Below are 20,056 nucleotides of genomic sequence, written 5' to 3' on the forward strand. Positions count from 1 at the left end.
ACTATACTAAGAGTTTTATATAAATTATCTCAATTAATTTTCACAATACTCCATCAGGTGGCTCTTATTATCCCTGTGAGCTATTGGGAAAGTTTGGGTGTGTGCTGGGACCCCCAAACTTCTGATGGAAACACATAGGTATTGAGTTTTCTCAGTAGTTAGAGATGGGGGTGCAGTGGCCAGCCTCAGTTGGAAGGGAAGGTGGCATGGTGCAGAGCTGCATTCCTAGGGCCTGCCCCTTCAGTCCCCCTGCATCCCTGTCTACCAGCTCCCACCTCCACATACATACCTTCCTTAAGTCATAGCCTCTGGTTACTGCCTCTGTTCTATTTTCATGCAGGGGTGACATGGTGAGCCCTGAGCCCAGTAAAAATCACCCAGCACCTGTTGCCTGCCTGCCTACTGGTATGGCATGAATGTAAGTGCATTAGGGATTTATGACTCTTGGACATTTTAGCATTGCTTGCTGCCCCCTGCCAACCCTGAGGAAACTCAGGAGCAGTGGGGACTCCTTCCTCTTCCAAAATTGTCTCTCCCAGCTCCTGATCTCAGAGTGTGGCTCCTTTCTCGTGGGTCAATCTTAGCCTGTTAGTATGTCACCTCTTCTGCCTAATTTTGTCTCACTGGCTCAATCCTATTGGCCTTGAGGGCCGGCTTCTATGGGTTTTGGGTCCATATTGCAGCCTTGACAATGGACATACGACTTGGCCAGCTTTGCCTTGTGCGCCCACCCCAACCCAGCTTTGCCCTTCTGGGCCTACCTGCCTTGACTACTCGTTAACTGTCCAGGCTTGAACCCAGGCTAGACTTTATCAAAATGGCCCGAGGCTGCAGTCCCACCCTGTCCCCTGGCTCTCTCTCTTCCAGCTCCTAGGTAACCTCTGAGTAAACTCACTGCACCGTTTTTCCCTAAAACCCAAGGCATGAATGAAAATGTCTGTGATGTCTCCCTACCCTTATTCTCGTCTGTGCTTCCTCTGAGCCTTAGTTCTTCATTTAAAAAATAGGAATAATGACAGCACCCACTTCAAACAGTTGTTGTGAGGATTGTATAAAGGAAGAAGCCAAGTGACCACTGGGCTGGTGTCTGGAAGATGCTAAATGTCCCATCCCCCTCTCCCCACCTCCCGGGGACCTGTGTCCGCATGCAGGGGCCTCCGCATCTGTGAATCATGCTCCTGAGCTCTTCTTCCTGGATCAGGACACACACTCGCATACTTATTGATTTTTTTGTTTTTGTTTTTTTGTGGTACGCGGGCCTCTCACTGCTGTGGCCTCTCCTGTTGCGGAGCACAGGCTCCGACGCGCAGGCTCAGCGGCCATGGCTCACGGGCCCAGCCACTCCGCGGCATGTGGGATCTTCCCGGACCGGGGCACGAACCTGTGTCCCCCGCATCGCCAGGTGGACTCTCAACCACTGCGCCACCAGGGAAGCCCTCGCATACTTATTGAAATCAAACTGCCCTTGGGCCAGCCCACTTTCTGCTTCCAAGGTGACCGCTGCCCATCTGATTTGCAGTGGGCTGCTGGGAAATCTGGAAGTGGTCATGGTTAATGAAGTCACCCGACTGGGGGTAAAGACTCTCTAGGTCTTGTCCTGGCTCTGACACTTAAAATAGGAACGTGACCTCAAGAAGGTCATGGTTTCTGTCTAGACCACCATTTCCCCATTCATGAAATGAAGGAGTTGGGTTAGTCAGCCTTTGTTTGTTCAGCTCTAACATCTCTGCCAACTTCTGGCTGGGCTGTATGTGACCCTGAGGGTTGGCCATTGTCTCTGTCAGGTGGGTGCTGGCAGAGGCTGAGCCATGACCTTCAGTCATCTCTGGGCTGGTGCACGCTCCCTGGGAACCAGTGGGTTTTGCCAGGAAGTTTTCCAGCCCTGATTTCTGCTCCTGACAATGTCTTCTCCAATGTTGTGTCTGTTCCCTCAAATGCTTTATTTATCTCCCACTCCCTCCCTTTCTGGGGAAAAACTTAATTACCCAGCTGCCTTCATAACAGTCTTACACAGTGCATTCCTCAGGTTAATTAGCTGTGTAAACCAAACAGCTGTCATTTTTATCTCTTGGAAACAAGCTAAGGAGCAGTAGCCAGTTGACGTCCCCTCCTCCACACACACACACGCACACACACACACACACACACACACAGACATGCACAGAAGCACACTCACACCCACAGGCACACACCCCGACAACCACTGCCTTTCTGTGTTTGAAAGTCATCTGTTTTCTTGACGTTTAGCATGGCTAATGTGTAGGCAGAGGATGTGACGATGTGAGGATGTGTTTATATCCATCCTGAGGTCCTTGTCCTCCGCTCACAGAGGACTTTGAGCCTGTCTCTGACCAGAATATCTGCCCTCCTATTTCCCAGAAGTTCTTAGCATGTATGAAACTTTCAAAGCTCCTACCATTGGGGATTTATTCTTTTGGATGAAGCATCGTTGAGCTCTTTGTTTAAAATGCAGACACCCTTGGGGAAGGCATCTTGTTAATCTATCATCATTTATATTTCAGGAAGGGTTTGCTTATCAGAAAATTAGCTGTGGCTTTTGCAAAGGGCCCTAAGAGAATAAGACCCAGAATGAGTAAGTTTTGAGGGGATAGAAGAAAAGGGACACTTAGAGAAAGAGTTGGATCAGAGGGAAGCAAAACTTGGGCTGTGAAATGTGAGATTTTTGGGTCCTGGCTGTTATGGGTTGGGGATTGTGGCTTGTGGGGTTAAAAGAGGGAAGAGAGTGGAAAAGTGAGATGGAAACCTGGACACAAATGTGAGTGGCCTCATGACTTTGCTGGCCTGGCTTCTCACCCCCTTGCTCCTTGGGTCAATTTCCTAGAAGCTCTCTGGGTAGTGTCTTGCAGACCTACCTTGCTTCTTTGCTCTCAGGGGCTATAGGAATCATTGTCACTGGTAGAGCTTTCAGAGGTCCAGGAATGCAAACCATCTCTCTGCAATCAGGTCTAGGGGGATAATTCTGTTTCTGTAGAAGTCTGGGCTGAGGTTGAGGCTGCCCTTACTAGGGGAGAAGAGAGGGAACATCCTGAAAACCAACTCTAGTCCCTGCAATTTCCCATGGTTGCCACGGGACCTCTGTGTCTCTTGAAGCGGAATACGATGAGAAGGTTTGGAGGCAGAGAGCCTGGGAGAGGAATCCCTCCTTCTTCTCTTCCTAGCCCTGTGGATTTGGACACATTTCTCAGCTTCTCTAAGACTTGCTTTCCTAATCTGTCAGATGAGGATACCCACCATTTAATATAATATACCTACCTCAGAGATTTTAGAAGCATAAAATGAGATAATGTATGTATAGTGCTCAGGACAGAGCCTGGTGCAGCGTAATTTTGGGGTGTGTGGCGTTCATCATCTCTGTCATCACCTTTAGAATTGAGCTATCTAAATTTAGTTCAGATGGAGATGAGGGCTCTGTTGAGCTAAGGCTTTGGTCAAGATGTTACTTCAGGACAGTGCCTCCTCCCACCTGGCACCATAACAGGTCTCGATTTTTAAAATTCCCTGGCAATATCCACTGACATAGAAATGGTAAGGCTTGTGGATCATAGTGGGGTCTAATGGAGGCCTTGCTGACCAAGGTCTGAGGGTCCCCTCTTCCCCTGCCCACTTTGCTGGGAAGAGTGTTTCTCTAGTACAGTGTTGGGCCAATGTCTTATTTTTCTCTTGCTTCTTTTGCATTCTTGTTTGGAGTGTGTTTAACCTCTGAGCAGATAAGCTGGAGTGGGGGAGAATTGTAATAGCATGTTAAAGCAAGAAGGAGCTTCGTTATCTCATCCCCCCCCTGCATTTTACCAATGAGGAAGGTGAAGCGGAGGGAATGCCCTTCTTGTAGGCAGCTGCATTTTTTTTTTTTTTTGGCGCTGGCTTTCTTTTGGCCCTGGCTGGCAGCCATGACCCTGACTACAGCTCCTTAGATAGACACAGGCAGTCTCTGACTTGCTTGTGGGAGGGAGTTGGACCACGTATAACCAGAGCCTGTTTTCCTATTTTCCCCCAGAATTAGCTCCATGTTCTGCAAAAGCACAGAGCTTTGATTTGCCTTGCTTTCCCTTTTCCACCCTCTCCATTGTGATTCGGGCTCCCACTGGCTCTTGCTCTCTCCTTTGCCCCCGCCATAGCTCTCTGGGAGGGTTTGTCTTCCGGCCAGACGGCTGAGCTTCTAGAAAGCTCCAGGATAAGGGAAAAGGCCCAGTCTTTCCAGACTGAGGGGAACAGGAGCCAAACTGGCTGGAAGCCTGACAGGCTGAATTGATAACAATGCTGTGTCTCTGAAGTAGCACAGCCAGGGGGTTGCTGGCCAAGTGACCCCAGAGAGAGAAGCAGCTGCAGCTGGGAGAGACAGAGGAATGTAACACATATGAAAGGAGGAGCCTCATGTTGAGAACCACACACACACACACACACACACACACACACACACACACACACTCTTATACACATACTACCTATAGACATACAAGAATAAAAAGGAAGGGAAACTGAGGCCCAGAGAAGAGAGGGAAGAAATTGGCAGCTTGCCTTCATGTGGGCTTCTCCCATAAGCCACCCTATTTCAGGCCTCCATCCCTCTAGCTGGTTGACATGCAGAGCTCCTTAAAATACCTGTCCCAAGCCTTATGGCTTAGCCTGTTTCTGAGGGTTGAGATAATCCCTCCTTTAGCTATGTTACTGTGATAAGCGGCACGTAGATGTTAAGCTCATGAGGCCATCTGATCCCTCCATCATTGTCTGAGCACGTGGAAGGCAGGTGGAGAAGGTGTGGGATACCCCAGACTGGCTGTGAAGACAAGGTGCAGGCAGGGTAACAAGCCCACGCTGAGTACCCTGGGCCTTTTTAGTTTGTTTTGCTTTACAATAATGCCTGAATATAAAAGTTAATATATATCCAAGGCATCAAAGTTTAAAATTATTAAAAAAAGAACAAAGAAAAAAAGTTACCCGTAATGCCATTTCCCAGAGATATTAGGTTAAAACTGTATGCAGTTGCCACTTTTGTTGGTCAAGATGGCTGAATATCGGCCATTTCATTTGGTTCAACCTAATGTATCGGTGTATTTCCTTCCACATATTTTCTATTCCTTCAAGAATATATATTTGTGATCATGACATGTATACAAGCTTATGCCCAACTTTTTTTCAGAGAACATGATATCTTTTTTCGTAAAACATTATAATGTAAACATTTCCCCCATGCAATGAAAATCTTTCTCTCAACAGTCTTTTTAATGGTACGTAATATTGCACCATTTGGGAATATCAACGGCATTTCCTCAGTCCCATGTTGAGCTGTTCTAGCTCCTGTGTCCCATGGCCCAAGGGAAGAAACTGGGCCTCGTTTCTGGCATTCTTTTGGCCAGGGAACAGGCTGGGATCAGTTCCCAACAGAGCAGGGGGGTCTCTGGTGACAGGTCGCCGGAAGGCAGCTGGCCCTCGTCTCTCTGCAGGACGTGCTGAGTGCAGATGGAGGATGGGCAGTGGAAAAGTTTGCCTCTGAGAGGCTGGCCAGAATGGGGAGAAGGGCATGCTTGCTGCCAGGGACCAAAATAGGATGCTAGAGGAGACTCAGATTCCAGCAAGAGGTGTCTTTTGCCCAGACAGGATTATTTTAAGTGCTCAGGTATTTATTTTAGCCACTGACACATCTGCAGTCTCCGAGTTAACTGAACTAGGTTAGCCTGACAGGCCAGCTTTCTTCCCAGAGTGCTTTCTCTGTCTGAGGCTCTGCCATGGTCAGCCTCAGGGTCAGACCAAGCCCTTTGGGTGAGACAGAGATTGTCACCCTTTACCGTGTTTCCCACAATGTCTGTGCATCCAGGTGGTTTCCTAGTGGAAATGAGAGGATGACAGAGAAGGAGGGAGGGAGAGAGAAAGAGAAGAGCAAGGAAGGGGTGGGGATGGGAGGGGAGGAGGAGAAGAAGAGAAAGATGTAAGGAGGGACCCTGTCTGGTGCTGGCACTGGCTATCAATCAACAGGAAAGTCACATAGCCTCTTGGAACCTCAGCTTTCTCACATGTGAAATGGGAATAATATTACCACGTAGGGTGGTTGTGAGGCTTAAATAGGTTATTGCACTGAAACCCCTGATACAGTACCTGGCACATGGTAAGTGCGCCAATCACTTAATACTGATATTTGTCACCTCCTCACTCCCTCGCCCCTCCTTTTAAACTCCCAGGAAGCGAGAGTCTAGCAGTAATGTAAATGAAAATGCCAGCTTTTACTGAGCATTTACTATTCATTCAAAAAGTATTTGTAGAGGGCCTACTAAGTGCTGGGCACTTTGCTAAGCACTGGGATACAGCATAAAGGAAAGTAAGTTCTGCCCTCATGGAGTCTACATTCTAACAGGGGGAGGCAGACAGTAAACAAACACTGTGGGCAAATAAATTGACAGTAAAAGAACAATACGTCAAGTGGGGATAGTACTATGGAGAAAAATGTAGCAGGGCAAGGGATGGACAGTGGGTGCTGTTTTATATAAGGCATATGTGCCAGCCATTATAAGAACATTGAACATTCCCCCAATATTGTTTTTTTATATTTCGTAATCATTTTTAATTCTATTTCACATTATTTTCCATTATAGTTTATTACAAGAGATTGACTATAGTTCCCTGTGCTGTACAGCAGGACCTTGTTTATCTAGTTTATATAGAGTAGTTTGTATCTGCTAATCCCAAACTCCTAATTTATCCCTTCCCCTCCTTCCCCTCTGGTAACCATAAATCTGTTTTCTATGTCTGAGTCTGTTTCTGTTTCGTAAGTAAGTTCATTTGTATCATACCAAAAATTACTGTTTAATAAAGCACTTTGGGACATGACGAGGACACCTCCAAGTACCAGGAAGGGTACTTGTTTTGCAGATTGGAGGTGGGAGCTGGAAAGTGGGGTGGGAAGCAGAGGCTCACAGAGCCAGGACTGCCTCCCCTCCTGCATCCTCCACTGTTCCAGGGTTTGTCAACAGCGCAGGGGGAAGAGTGGTGTCGGGTGAGGAGTTTCTATAACTCAAGGCACAGACTCAGCCTGTTAACTCAATCCCTCTGGGACTGAGCTGTCAGCTTCACCAGTTCGGCAGACATCACTCGTTCTGAACATCGGCTTCCTTAGCTTAGTGCCTTCCCTGGACAGCGCAGAGGTTCAGGGGCTAGAAGGCCTCAGAGAAGGCTGCCTGAGCTTTCCCCTGGTTCTGGTGGGTGGAGGCTTAGGGGAACGCAGAGGCAGGAGGTGTGGGGAGGTACACTGGTCCTTACCCAAAGGAACTCACAGGTCAGGGAGGTTTTCGTCCAAGCCTTGCTTTTACATGTGGGTCAATTGGGAGCCCTCTGAACAGTATTCTTTCTCCTGGGCACAAGGTTTGAGACCATGGTTACTCAGGGAAAATAGGTTTGATGTGTGTTGCATGAGGGACCTGGGGTAAGGTCATGGTGTCTCTGTGAGGTGTGCACATGCACACACATTTGCGCACATATGTACAAACTGAAAGAACAAGGGCCATGTTCTCTGGCTGTATTCTTCTTCTTGGTCATCTCTGCCCTGCTCTGGAGCCCATGGGGTTCAGTTTTTTCCCTTGTTCTTTTTTCCTGTCCCCTCTTCCTAATCCTTAGAAACTTGACTTTCCCCAGGCTTCCAGAATTAAGTGAGATGAGCTATAAAACTCTCTAGCCTACACATAGCACATAGCAGATGTTAAATTAATGTGAGCTTCTCTTTCTTTCTTCTTTTTGCTCTTAGCACCCTTTTCAAATTTCTCTTTGGGGCAATGTCACATACGAAAATTATTTTTTCTCTACCACCTCATACCACTTTCCCAATTACAACCTCTATTTACTATTTACTTAGCTATGTGTTGGGGGGGACCCAAAGGACGTAAATGAAAAGATGAACAGTAGCCTTGTTTTGAGAGGTTGATCCTTCCAAGTGTATTAATGAAATCAATGGATCCCCAAGGGTAGCATTTCCATGGAGAGAATGTTCTGGGCTCTCAGGATACAAGGGGGGAATTCTCACTGGCCCTACCTCTTAGTCTCTGGCATCTCTTTGTCCCACAGTGGCAGATGAAATGCTGCAAGTGTGACTCCAGGTTGCCTCACAATTACAACAGTCACCGAGTGGAGAATGTGGTCTCGTCCTCGGGCCCCATGCGCTGGTGGCAGTCACAGAATGGTAAGGACCTGCCACAGCCTCCAGGGGCCCAAAAATGTGGAGGCTCCCACAGGATGGGGAGGGTGCCCGGGAGCCCTTTGGGGTTCCCAGGGCTTTCTTATTGTAGTGGGATGTGGGTGGTTGACAAGCAGAACCTTCTCTCTTTGTATTTGAGGTCTTTCAGATGCTGTAGGTAGAAGAATTTATTGGAGGTTAATGAAAGGGTCAGAAGAGAGAGAAATGCCTTAATTTCATTCTACTTAGTCACAGTGGGCTTGCTGATGGAACTGAGCTTTGCGAACAGATTTGTGTCGAACAGAGGAGTTGAAACTCTTTAAGGTTTTAAGGGCATCAAGTGATGGTGGGAAGGAAATTTGGCCAAGAAGAGATAGGATCTTGAATAGGTGATAGTAAGTAGAAACATACTGGTACCCCTCTTCTCTGAGAGGGAAATTGGAAAATCAAGGTTAGAGAGTTTCTGATTTCCTAGAGCCTGGCAAGGTAGAAATCCTCTGCTCTAAAGTTTCTACGTTTTGTCTTTCCAGATGTGAGCCCTGTCTCTCTGCAGCTGGACCTAGACAGGAAATTCCAGCTTCAAGACATCATGATGGATTTTAAGGTGTGCTTCCTGGGCATGGCAGTGGTTAGGAGAGGGGGACTCTGGGCTGTGTGGGCGTGGACTCATGGGGAGCACAGGGTCCTTGTCTCCTCAGGCTGGAGGTGATGGTACCACATGCTGAGTGGGCCTCCCTTCCCCAGGCTGAGGTGACACTTACCCTGAGCCTGTATCATGGTGACAGCAGAGGTACCCCTTCTGGGAGAACAGTGACGCCTCCACCTTCCTTGTCTTGGCTGTGTGGTGCTTATATATCCTCTCCCTCTTTGCATCCTCCACTCTTAGCCCATCTAATGTATTCAGCTCTGCCAAGACCAATTGTATAAAGCCTGGCCACTTACTATACAGTTGCGTTTTCTTGGTATACTCTGTTTTAATAACTTTACTGATGAGATTGAGTTTAACAGACAACCAAGAACTGGCCCATCCTCATATAAGATATGCTTTTGGAGCAATCTACTCATTCAGTGCTATTACTTTTCAGACTCTGCTTTTAGACTAGCCTTTGGAGATGTGCCTTTTGGAGGGAACATTTTCGTTCATTACTGACAGGACTTTTTTTTTTTTTTCCTTTTCCTTTTCCTAATATCCTATGTGACTGAGGAAGTTGCTCTAAGAACATTGCCTCAAGAATAGGTCAAAAGTATTTTGAGGCATTCTAGTGCCATTTGAACAAATGCTTAGTCCCTAACAGTGACAACTTCTAAGGGAAATATTCATTTGGATGGATACTGGTAGTCTCATTGCTTTGTCATCATTCACCCATTCATTTATTTGTCCATTCTTGCTACACACATATTGAACACTGATTATATGCTGTTATAAAAGATGACTAAAACTAGATCACGATCCTCTAGTTGCTTTGGTATATGTAGGGAAGATAAAGAACCAGTAGCAAGACAGTGGGATGTGTGCTCTGATGTTGGTAAGAAGAGGTGCTAGAGAGCCCAGGAGGGGGACCTCCAGCTTGATCTGTCTTTGGGGGAGTGGATCAGAGAATACACCCAGGGGAAGATGAAACTTCCTAGGCCAGTAATATCCAGGTGAAGGGTAAGTTCATTCCAGGCAAAGAGAACAGCAAAGTGCAAAGGCCAGGAGGCAAGAGGCAAGAAGGTATATAATTGGGGGAAGGGGACAAAGGAATGCACGTAGGGTCTGGTGGGGCAAATATGTATACGGTAGTGAGAGGTAGGGATGTGGAAGGCTACAAACTGATGAGAGATGAGTTTACAGATGTAAATGGGGAGGGAGGAAAGTAGGTGAAAGATTCATCTATTCATTCAACAGATGTACTAACTGCCTACTATGTGCTAGATGCTGGGGGTACACTGTGAACAAGATAGACAAGGTGGAGGAATTCCCTGGTGGTCCAGTGGTTAGGACTCTGTGCTTCTGCTGCACCACTGCAGAGGGCACCTGTTCAATCTCTGGTTGGGGAACTAAGATCCCGCAAGCCATGCAGTGTGGCCAAGAAAAAAAAAAAACAGACAAGGGGGTCTATGGTTTACTGTAGTGGTTCTCCAGCAGGGAATATTTTGCAGTTTATAGAAAAAATTTTGGTTGTCACAGCTGTCAGTATGCTATTGACATTTAGTGAGAAGAGGTCAGGGATGCCGCGTAGCATCCTAAAATGACAAGCACTGACCCCATGGCAAGGAATTATTCACCTCCAAATATTAACAGTGTCAAGTTTGGGAAACCCTGGTCTGGTAGGAGGAAAATAAAAAGCAGGAAACCAACAAATAAATAATTGGAAATTGTGTGACATTTACGAAGGAAACAAATGAGATCTTGGAATAGGAAATGATGGGGTGGGGTGGGCAGAGTGTGGGCAGAAGAATGCATGTTAGATAGGTATATAATCATCTCTGTGAGGAAGTGACATTTAAGCTGAGAAGAAAAGATGTGGAGGAACCCACGAGGGGGAGGAGTATTCCAAGCAGAAGAAACAACATGAACAAAGGCTCTGAAGAGGGAATGTGACTGAGGGCTTGAGGAGATGGAGGTGCACAGTGGCATGAGACGGGGTGAGGGAGCAGGGCCCTCTTCAGCCATGGTCAGGAGTTCAGATTTATTCAAGAACAGTGGGCAGAAATTTTGTATCCTTCAACCTTACCAAATTCATTGATTAGTTCTAGTAGTTTTCTGGTGGCATCTTTAAGATTATCTACGTATAGTATCATGTCATCTGCAAACAATGACAGCTTTACTTCTTCTTTTCCAATTTGCATTCCTTTATTTCTTTTCCTTCTCTGATTGTTGTGGCTAAGACTTCCAAAACTATGTTGAATAAGAGTTATGTGAGTTGACATCCTGGTCTTGTTCCTGATCTTAGAGGAAATGCTTTCAGCTTGTCACCATTGAGTATGATGCTTGCAGTGGGTTTGTCATATATGGCCTTTATTATGTTGAGGTAGGTTCCCTCTGTGCCTATTTTCTGTAGAGTGTTTATCATAAATGGGTGTTGAATTTTGTCAAAAGCTTTTTCTACATCTATTGAGGAAATACTCCCATTTACCATTGCAACAAAAGGAATAAAATACCTAGGAATAAACCTGCCTAAGGAGGTGAAAGACTTGTGCTCAGAAACCTATAAAACACTGATGAAAGAAATCAAAGATGACACAAACAGATGGAGAAATAAACCATGTTCTTGGATTGGAAGAATCAGTATTGTGAAAATGACTGTACTACCCAAAGCAATCTACAGATTCAGTGCAATCCCTATCAAACTACCAATGGCATTTTTCACAGAATTAGAACAAAAAGTCTTACAGTTCGTATGGAAACACAAAAGACCCTTAATAGCCAAAACAATCTTGAGAAAGAAAAATGGAGTTGGAGGAATCAGGCTCCCCAACTTCAAACTATACCACAAAGCTACAGTAATCAAGACAGTATGGTACAAAAACAGAAAAAGCTACAGTAATCAAGACAGTATGGTACAAAAACAGAAATATAGATCAATGGTACAGGATGGAATGCCCAGAGATAAACCCACGTACATATAGTCACCTAATTTACAACAAAGGAGGCAAGAACATACAATAGAGAAAAGACAGCCTCTTCAATAAGTGGTGCTGGGAAAACTGGACAGCTACATGTAAAAGAATGAAATTAGAACACTACCTAACACCATACACAAAAACAAACTCCAAATGGATTAAAGACCTAAATGTAAGACCAGACACTATATAACTCTTAGAGGAAAACATAGGAAAAACACTCTGACATAAACTACAGCAAGATCCTTTTTGACCCACCTCCTAGAGTAATGGAAATAAAAACAAAAATAAATAAATAGGACTTAATTAAACTTAAAAGCTTTTGCACAGCAAAGGAGACCATAAACAGGACAAAAAGACAACCCTCAGAATGGGAGAAAATATTTGCAAATGAAATAACAGGCAAAGGATTAATCTCCAAAATATATAAACAGCTCATGGTGCTCAATATCAAAAAATAAACAATCTAATTAAAAAATTGGTGGAAGGCCTAAAAAGACATTTTTCCAAAGAAGATACACAGATTGCCAACAAACACATGAAAGGATGCTCAACATCACTAATCATTACAGAAATGCAAATCAAAACTACAATGAGGTATCACCTCACGCTGGTCAGAAAGGCCATTATCAAAAAATCTAGAAACAATAAATGCTGCAAAGGGTGTAGTGAAAAGGGAACCCTCCTGCACTGTTGGTGGGAATGTAAATTGATACAACCACTATGGAAAAACAGTATGGAGGTTCCTTAGAAAACTAAAAATAGAACTACCATATGACCCAGCAATCCCACTACTGGGCATATACCCTGAGAAAACCATAATTCCAAAAGAGACATGTACCACAATGTTCATAGCAGCACTATTTACAATTGCCAGGACATGGAAGCAACCTAAGTGTCCATCGACAGATGAATGGATAAAGAAGATGTGGCCCATATATACAATGGAATATTACTCGGCCATAAAAAGAAATGAAACTGAGTTATTTGTAGTGAGGTGGATGGACCTGGAGAGTGTCATACAGAGTGAAGTAAGTCAGAAAGAGAAAAAAAAATACTGTATGCTAACGCATATATATGGAATCTAATAAAACAGTACTGATGAACCTAGTTGCAGGGCAGAAATAATGATGTAGACATAGAGAATGGACTTGAGGACACAGGGTGGGAGGGGGAAGGAAGCTGGGGTGAAGTGAGAGTAGCATCGACATATATACACTACCGAATGTAAAACAGCTCGTGGGAAGCAGCAGCATAGCACAGGGAGATCCGCTTGGTGCTTTGCGGTGACCTAGAGGGGTAGGTTAGGGAGGATGGGAGGGAGGTTCAAGAGGGAGGGGATATGGGGACATATGTATATATATGGCTGATTCACCTTGGTGTACAATAGAAACTAACATAGTATTGTGAAGCAATTATACTCCAGTAAAGATCTATTAAAAAAAAAATAGTGGGCAGAGGACTTGAATAGGTAATTCTCTAAAGAAGACATACAAAGGGCCAACAGGTACATGAACAGATGCTCAACATCATTAGCCATCAGGGAAATGCAAGTCAAAACCACAATGAGATGTCATTTCACACCTGTCAGAATAGCCATCATCAAAAAGGTAAGGAATTCCCTGGTAGCCTAGTGGTTAGGCTTCTGGGCTTTCACTGCTGTGGCCTGGTTTCAGTCCCTGGTTGGGAAACATCCTGCAAGTCCCATGGTGCGGCCAAAGAAAAAAAGATGAGATAAGTGTTGGTGAAGGTGTGGAGAAAAGAGAATACTTGTGCACCATTAGAGGGAATGTAAATTGGTGCAGCCACTACGGAAAACAGTATGAAGTTTCCTCAGAAAGTTAAAAAAATAAATCTACCATATGATCCAGCAATCCTACTTCTGGGTATATATTGGAAGGAAATGGAATCACTTTTTCAAAGAGATATCTGTAACTCCCGTGTTCATTGCAATGTTATTCACAATAGCCAAGATATGAAAACAATGTAAGTGTCAGTCAGTGGATGAATGGATAAAGAAGATGTCACACACACACACACACACACACACAGAGGAATATTCAGTCATGAAAAAAGAAGGAAATCCTGCCTCTTGGGACAACATGAATGGACTTTGAGGGCATTCTGCTAAGTGAAATGAGACAGACAGAAAGACAAATACTGCATGTCTTCACTTATATACACAATCTTAAAAAGCTGAACTCATCAACATAGAGGAAAGGATGGTGGTTGCCAGGGGCTGGAGGGAGGGGGAAATGGGCGGATGTTGATCAAAGGATATAAACTTCCAGGTTTATAAGATGAATAAGTTCTACAGATCTAATGTATGGCGTGGTGACTATAATTAATAATACTGTACTAGACACCTGAAGCTGTTAAATGACACACGGAAAGGTCATTATGTAAGTGGATAGAAGTGTTAGCTAACCTTATTGCAGTAATCATTTTGTAAGTCATCACATTTGATACCCCTTAAACTTACATATGTGATATGTTCATAATATCTCAGTAAAGCTGGGGAAAAAAAATAGTGGAAAGCCACTGGAAGGTTTTTAGTGGAGGGAGGGGAGTCATGGCTCACTTTACATTTTAGAAAGAAAGTTCTCTCTGTGTGGAGGTTGGCTTATGAACCCAAGGAAGTGTTCCAGGCTGGGACCCGTCAGCATGAAAACAACATTTAAAGCCATGAGAAATGGATGAAATCACTGAGAGAGGAAGTAGGGACATGACAGTATGTCATGCTAAGGGGCTTGCATTTTATCTTTAGGCCAGCGCAGACCCGTGGAAGGGTCTCGTGCAGGGAGTGATGTGATCAGATAACCCTGTAGGTGAAGTGGGGAGCGTGGCTTGGAGAGCCTGGACAAAAGCTGGGCTTGAGTTCCAGGCTGTTGTAGGAACCCAGGCTCAGTGCAACTGGGACCTGAACTATGGCCACGGCCACGCGAGGAAAAAAAGGAGGGACAGAATTGGGAGCTAGAGGTGATAAAAAACGGTTGGCTGTGGGAAGTGCAGTGGGAGAATTTTCTGGCCTGGCCGCCTGGGTGGTGGGCTGAGCTAGGGATCATGCCTCCTGGAATGCAGGTCTGCCTTCTATCACTTTCCACGGCTCCCCTGGGGAAAACCCTCTGGGGCCGGTGGTTTGTTAGGAGAATTGGACCCGGGTACCCCTGAGCCCACTCGTCCCATGCAGCCCCCTTTCTCCCTCCTCACTGTGGTTCTCAGGGACCACCAGCACCTCTTTAAGAGCCTCTTTCTGTGATCGCGTCCCCACTGCGGTGTCACTCAGGCCCCAACCCTGTGTGTGTCTCTGCAGGGGCCCATGCCTGCTGGCATGCTGATCGAGCGCTCCTCGGACTCGGGCAAGACCTGGCAGGTGTACCAATACCTAGCTGCCGACTGCACGTCTGCCTTCCCCCGGGTCCGCCAGGGCCAGCCTCAGAGCTGGCAGGATGCTCGGTGCCAGCCTCTGCCCCAGAGGCCTAACAGGCGCCTGGATGGGGCCAAGGTAGGCAGAGGGGACCCTGAAAATGTAGGCACGGGGAGAGGTCTCTCCCATCCCATCGCTACATGGTCACCAGGCTTTGGAGAATCTATGAGAACCACCCCCTTCCCCAGGCAGTGAGTCTTGCTGTCTTTCCTGAGCTCCCCAATAATGATCCCTCTGGGCACGTCTTTGCTGCACATCTGCTTTGCTGCCCAGGAAGGATATTTCAGAAACACACTGAGTATATTGCATAACCCAACCCAGCTCTCTCCTTGAATCCTCCCACCTGGGGTCAAATCCTTTCATTTCTTTCATCACTCCTCCCTCGCTCCCACCCTCAGGGGCTGTATTTTGTCTCCTTTCTCTGGCTGAGGCCCAGGGGAGCCCTCAGAGCTGCTCGGAGCGCTGCCTTTCCTGTAGGCAGTGCGTCTCTTTCCTTCCCTGCAACGACTCCTCCTTGGTTATTGCCGTATCTAGATCCACGTAACCACATGCCCCAGACCACACGTCAGAACACGGGACTTTTCCCTGATTTGTGGGAGGTTGATGTGAAAACTCTTCCTGGGATATGCAGCTGAAGTCACATCCAATGAGTGTTTTTTTTTAATCAAGTAAGAACGGCGTAGTTGAAATTGGGGTTGTCTAGAGTGTGGCGGTCAGCACGTCCATGCATCCTTGGCTCTGGACCCTCTCACTCATCCTGGGTCTTTGGAAAATTAGTATCCCCTAAACCCTCATAATGTCTATTATATATCTTACTGTAACTTCTGACCCAAGGAAATCAGGAAATTCTTGGGATAGCTCTATTTTCAACTGGAGAGGAGAGGTTGTACACACACACACACACACACACACACACACACACACACACACTCATCTAAGGCCCAGTGATCATCTCCCTCCCCCAGAGTGATTGGCAGACCTCACATCCATGGTCATCTCAGGCTCCAGGTAAGAAAGACCTTAGTATGAGAAGGTCAGGGCATTGAATGGAAAGGAGAACCTCTGGGCTTGGGCCACAGTTCACCTCTTCCTCAGGTCTTCCATTTCCCCTCTCTTTGCAGGTCCAACTTAACCTTATGGATTTAGCCTCTGGGATCCCAGCAACTCAAAGTCAAAAAATTCAAGGTCAGTGTGGCTACTCCTCTAGCCTGTGGGACTGTGGATGGGGAACAAAACATGGTTGCAACCCAGATCATGGACATTTCCTTGTCTTTCCTACCTCTGTCAACATGGTTGGATTGAACACTTGCCCTGCTCAGCCCATAGGGGTATTGTGGTGGCCCCAGAGGCTCAAAAGGCCTGAGCCAGGGTGGAGTGGGTCTTTTCTGTCGTGGGAAGGTTGAGGAAGATGGAATGGTGCGACCAGAATTCCTTTCCTTCTCATCCTGCCCTAGGAGTCTCTATTTGCCTCTAACTTCCCGTTCTTTATTTTCCCATCTCTACCCCCTCCCTCCTTGTTGTTTGTGCCCCTCAGAGCTGGGGGCGATCACAAACTTGAGAGTCAACTTCACCAGGCTGGCCCCTGTGCCCCAGAGGGGCTATCACCCTCCCAGCGCCTACTATGCCGTTTCCCAGCTGCGTCTGCAGGGGAGCTGTTTCTGTCACGGCCATGCTGACCGCTGTGCCCCCAATTCCAGAGCCCCTGCCAGCCCCTCCACCACTGTGCAGGTGACAGCCCAGGGAGGGGGAAAGGAGAGGGGAGGGGCAAGACCCAGGCAGACTGACGCGTCTTTGGCTTCTATAAAGGAGGGAGGGCACTAAATTTAAGACTCGAGTACTTAATATTTTAGCAATGGTGAAAATGATTCTAAATGATTATCATTTCAAAGGTCAGATTTTGCAGCACTTCTTTGGACCTGCTTTATGGCTTGAAATTATTTTTATTCAGTAACATAGAAGTATATGTAAGTATAAGCATACATATAAGTAGAAGTATAAGCATGGGTGTTCGTGGGGGAGCTTAAGGCATTGATTTTCAGCACTGGCTGCACATTGTAATTTCCCGGGGAGCTAAAAAACATCACCCAGACCCACACCTTCATACACTCTGATTTTATTATTGTTATTTAAAGCCCCGGGTGATTCTAACATCCTGCCAGGGTGGTTCTGACATCCTGCCATAGAGCCACTGGTTTGGGGACAGTAAAGTCCCATGTAGGGGTGAGATATGGGGCAGGGTGAGAGAACAGATGCTAAGTCCACCCCAGAGCTGTTGAGTCAGATGCATCAGGCACGGAAGAGAGAAACTCCAGCTTAAGAAGCAACCCAGGGGATTTTGCTGTGAAACCAAACTTGAGAACCATCAGTAGAGGAGAGAGAGTCTAGGACCAAGAAGCAGAGGGAGCTGTCATTTCACTTTTCTGGGGTTTCGGTTCTTCTGTTAACAGATGGGACTATGATATTTGCCCCAGTGATAGAGGCACATGATGAAATCATGTAAAGCGACCCTTGAGGGAAATACAGGTGACATGAGCATCAGGCAGCTTTATCCTTTCCACTTCTGGGCCAGCGCTTGCCCTAGGCTACAGAGGAAGGCAGAGGGAGACCAGTGCCAGAGATGTGTCATCCATTAGGGTCCATAAACAAAAGACCAGAACACAGGCTGAGCAGGATTCTGGCCTATGAGGATGTAGAGGAGGGCAACGGCCTGCCCAGCCCCAGTGGTTCTCAAATCTGGCTGCACAATGGAATCACCACTTTATAAAGTACCGATGGCTGGGCCTCGTCCCTGAGATTGGATTGAATTGGGCCTGGGCACTGGTGTGTTTTAAAAAGCTCCCCAGATAATTCTGAAGTGCGTTCAGAGTTGAAATTCATGGAATTAGAGAGACAAGGCAAGCCAGGTGAAGGACATGCCGTTCTAGCTGGCAGGATTTTGCTGGTGAATAGATAGTGAGGGGACTTCTAGTCAGGAAGAAAAACGTCCGTACAGGCCAAAAGGTGGAGAGAAGTAGGGCTTGTCCTGGGAGCGGCTAGTTCAGCTCAGCTGTGCTGTTAGGAGTGAGTAGGGGATGAGGATGGAGCAAACACAATATAAGTCCTAGATGCCAGCCTGCCGGTGGTGAGCTTAATATGGAAGACAATTAGCACGCAATTGCTATTCTATTTTTATACCTTAATGAGTCTAGGAACAATTCAGCATTGCAGTCTTATTAGCCAAACAACTGCAGTCATAGATTGTTGGAATGTACATCTCCAGGGGGCCCACAAGCTTCTAGAATCACAGTTTACCAACAAGGCTGTCTAAGCACTTTACAGGTGCTGTTTTGGACTGGGCAGCATGGGGATGGCCAAATGCAAGGGCTGAGCTTTTAAAAACCTAAATGGAGGAGGAGTGCAGGTGTGCATGCATGCGCGCACACACACACACACACACACACACACACACACACACACAGACCACACAAGCCGGCATCTGGGAGTGTCATAGGAGCTGAGTGAAGGCTGGAGGAGCTGGGGTCTGAGCTGGACCCTGGGGACAGAGCGGAGAGGGCAAGTCCATCGCTGGGACGCTCCTGTGATAATTATTCATGGTAACCTATGGCCCCTCTCCTAGGTCCATGGGGTCTGCGTCTGCCAGCACAACACCGCCGGCCCCAACTGTGAACACTGTGCACCCTTCTACAACGACAAGCCCTGGAAACCCGCAGATGACCAGGACCCCCATGAATGCCAAAGTATGAGCCTGGGATCACCCACCTCCCCTGCAGCAGCTGGTTGGGGTGCTGGCCCATCGGGGACACAAGGAGAATCTAGTCTTTATTATTTAAATCTAAACCTAATTGCATTCTGAAATTTACGCTCTCCTTGCTCTTTGGGGAAAGAGAGGGTATTTGAGAAAGTGTTTGAGTTGCATCTTCCCACCGCTCCTGGCCCTTCTCCTCAGCCAGGCCTGGAGGGACCATGATTTGGTCCATGCTTCTGATGCCACGTGCCTTTCGTGCTAACCACAGGTCCTCCTACTTCTGGCCTATCCAGTGTAGGACATACGTGGTTCCCTGTTGTCATTCTTTCTACTTCAGATGTGCCTCCAGAGTTGAAATCCATGGAATTAGATTCCTGGAGGCCGGGCCCTTCCCTGCATAAATGAGGGCAACAAAGATCCCAGCCCAGAGAAGGGCAGTGACCCAGCAGGAGACCCAGCAGGTGGCAGTGGGGGAGGGTTGACATGGGACCATTCAAAGGGCTCTCTCTTTGGCTCAACATGGGTATTATTCTTGGGTCAGTCCCCACACTGGGAGTCAAGAGGCCTGAGTTCCCTGTTTTCCTTTCTTACTGGCTATATAACCTGAAATAAATTACAAAAGCCTCCCTGGGCCTCAGTTGCCCTGTTTCCCAGACCTGAGCATCTTGCAGAGTTGCTGGGGATGCCAGTGAGTTAGTGTGGAACGTGCTTTGTACACGGCAACGGTGCTGCTCAAATGTCAGCCCTAGTAATCCCTTTTGCAGGGTGTGACTGCAACGGACACTCAGAGACATGTCACTTCGACCCAGCCGTGTTTGCCGCCAGCCAGGGGACACATGGAGGTGTGTGTGACAACTGCCAACACCACACTGAGGGCAAGAACTGTGAGCGGTGTCAGCTGCACTATTTCCGGAACCGGCGTCCTGGTGCTCCCATTCAGGAGACCTGCATCCGTGAGTAGGGGCTCCAGGGACCCAAGGCATCGTAGGTCTGTTAATCCCCATCTGTTCTGGGCTCAACAGAGCACATGTCCCTAAGGACATACAGGCCCTCAGGAAGCGTGAAGACTTGGTTGTGTGTCAGGACTTGTGGGCAATTGTTT

General features: G+C 46.8%; 1 protein-coding gene across 2 annotated transcripts in view; it reads left to right on the forward strand.

The window, feature by feature from the left end:
* LAMB3 (laminin subunit beta 3) overlaps positions 1 to 20,056 on the forward strand; it is a 46,424-nt gene that overhangs the window by 11,706 nt on the left and 14,662 nt on the right. For both annotated transcript variants that reach the window (XM_060010061.1, XM_060010068.1), the window contains 7 exons: positions 8,068 to 8,182; positions 8,707 to 8,780; positions 15,096 to 15,287; positions 16,331 to 16,394; positions 16,744 to 16,937; positions 18,826 to 18,946; positions 19,719 to 19,907. In XM_060010061.1, coding sequence (XP_059866044.1) covers positions 8,068 to 8,182; positions 8,707 to 8,780; positions 15,096 to 15,287; positions 16,331 to 16,394; positions 16,744 to 16,937; positions 18,826 to 18,946; positions 19,719 to 19,907 — 949 coding nt within the window. The remainder of the gene's footprint in view (positions 1 to 8,067; positions 8,183 to 8,706; positions 8,781 to 15,095; positions 15,288 to 16,330; positions 16,395 to 16,743; positions 16,938 to 18,825; positions 18,947 to 19,718; positions 19,908 to 20,056) is intronic.

The sequence above is a fragment of the Delphinus delphis genome, chromosome 1 (assembly GCF_949987515.2).
Source record: "Delphinus delphis chromosome 1, mDelDel1.2, whole genome shotgun sequence".
Taxonomy (NCBI): domain Eukaryota; kingdom Metazoa; phylum Chordata; class Mammalia; order Artiodactyla; family Delphinidae; genus Delphinus; species Delphinus delphis.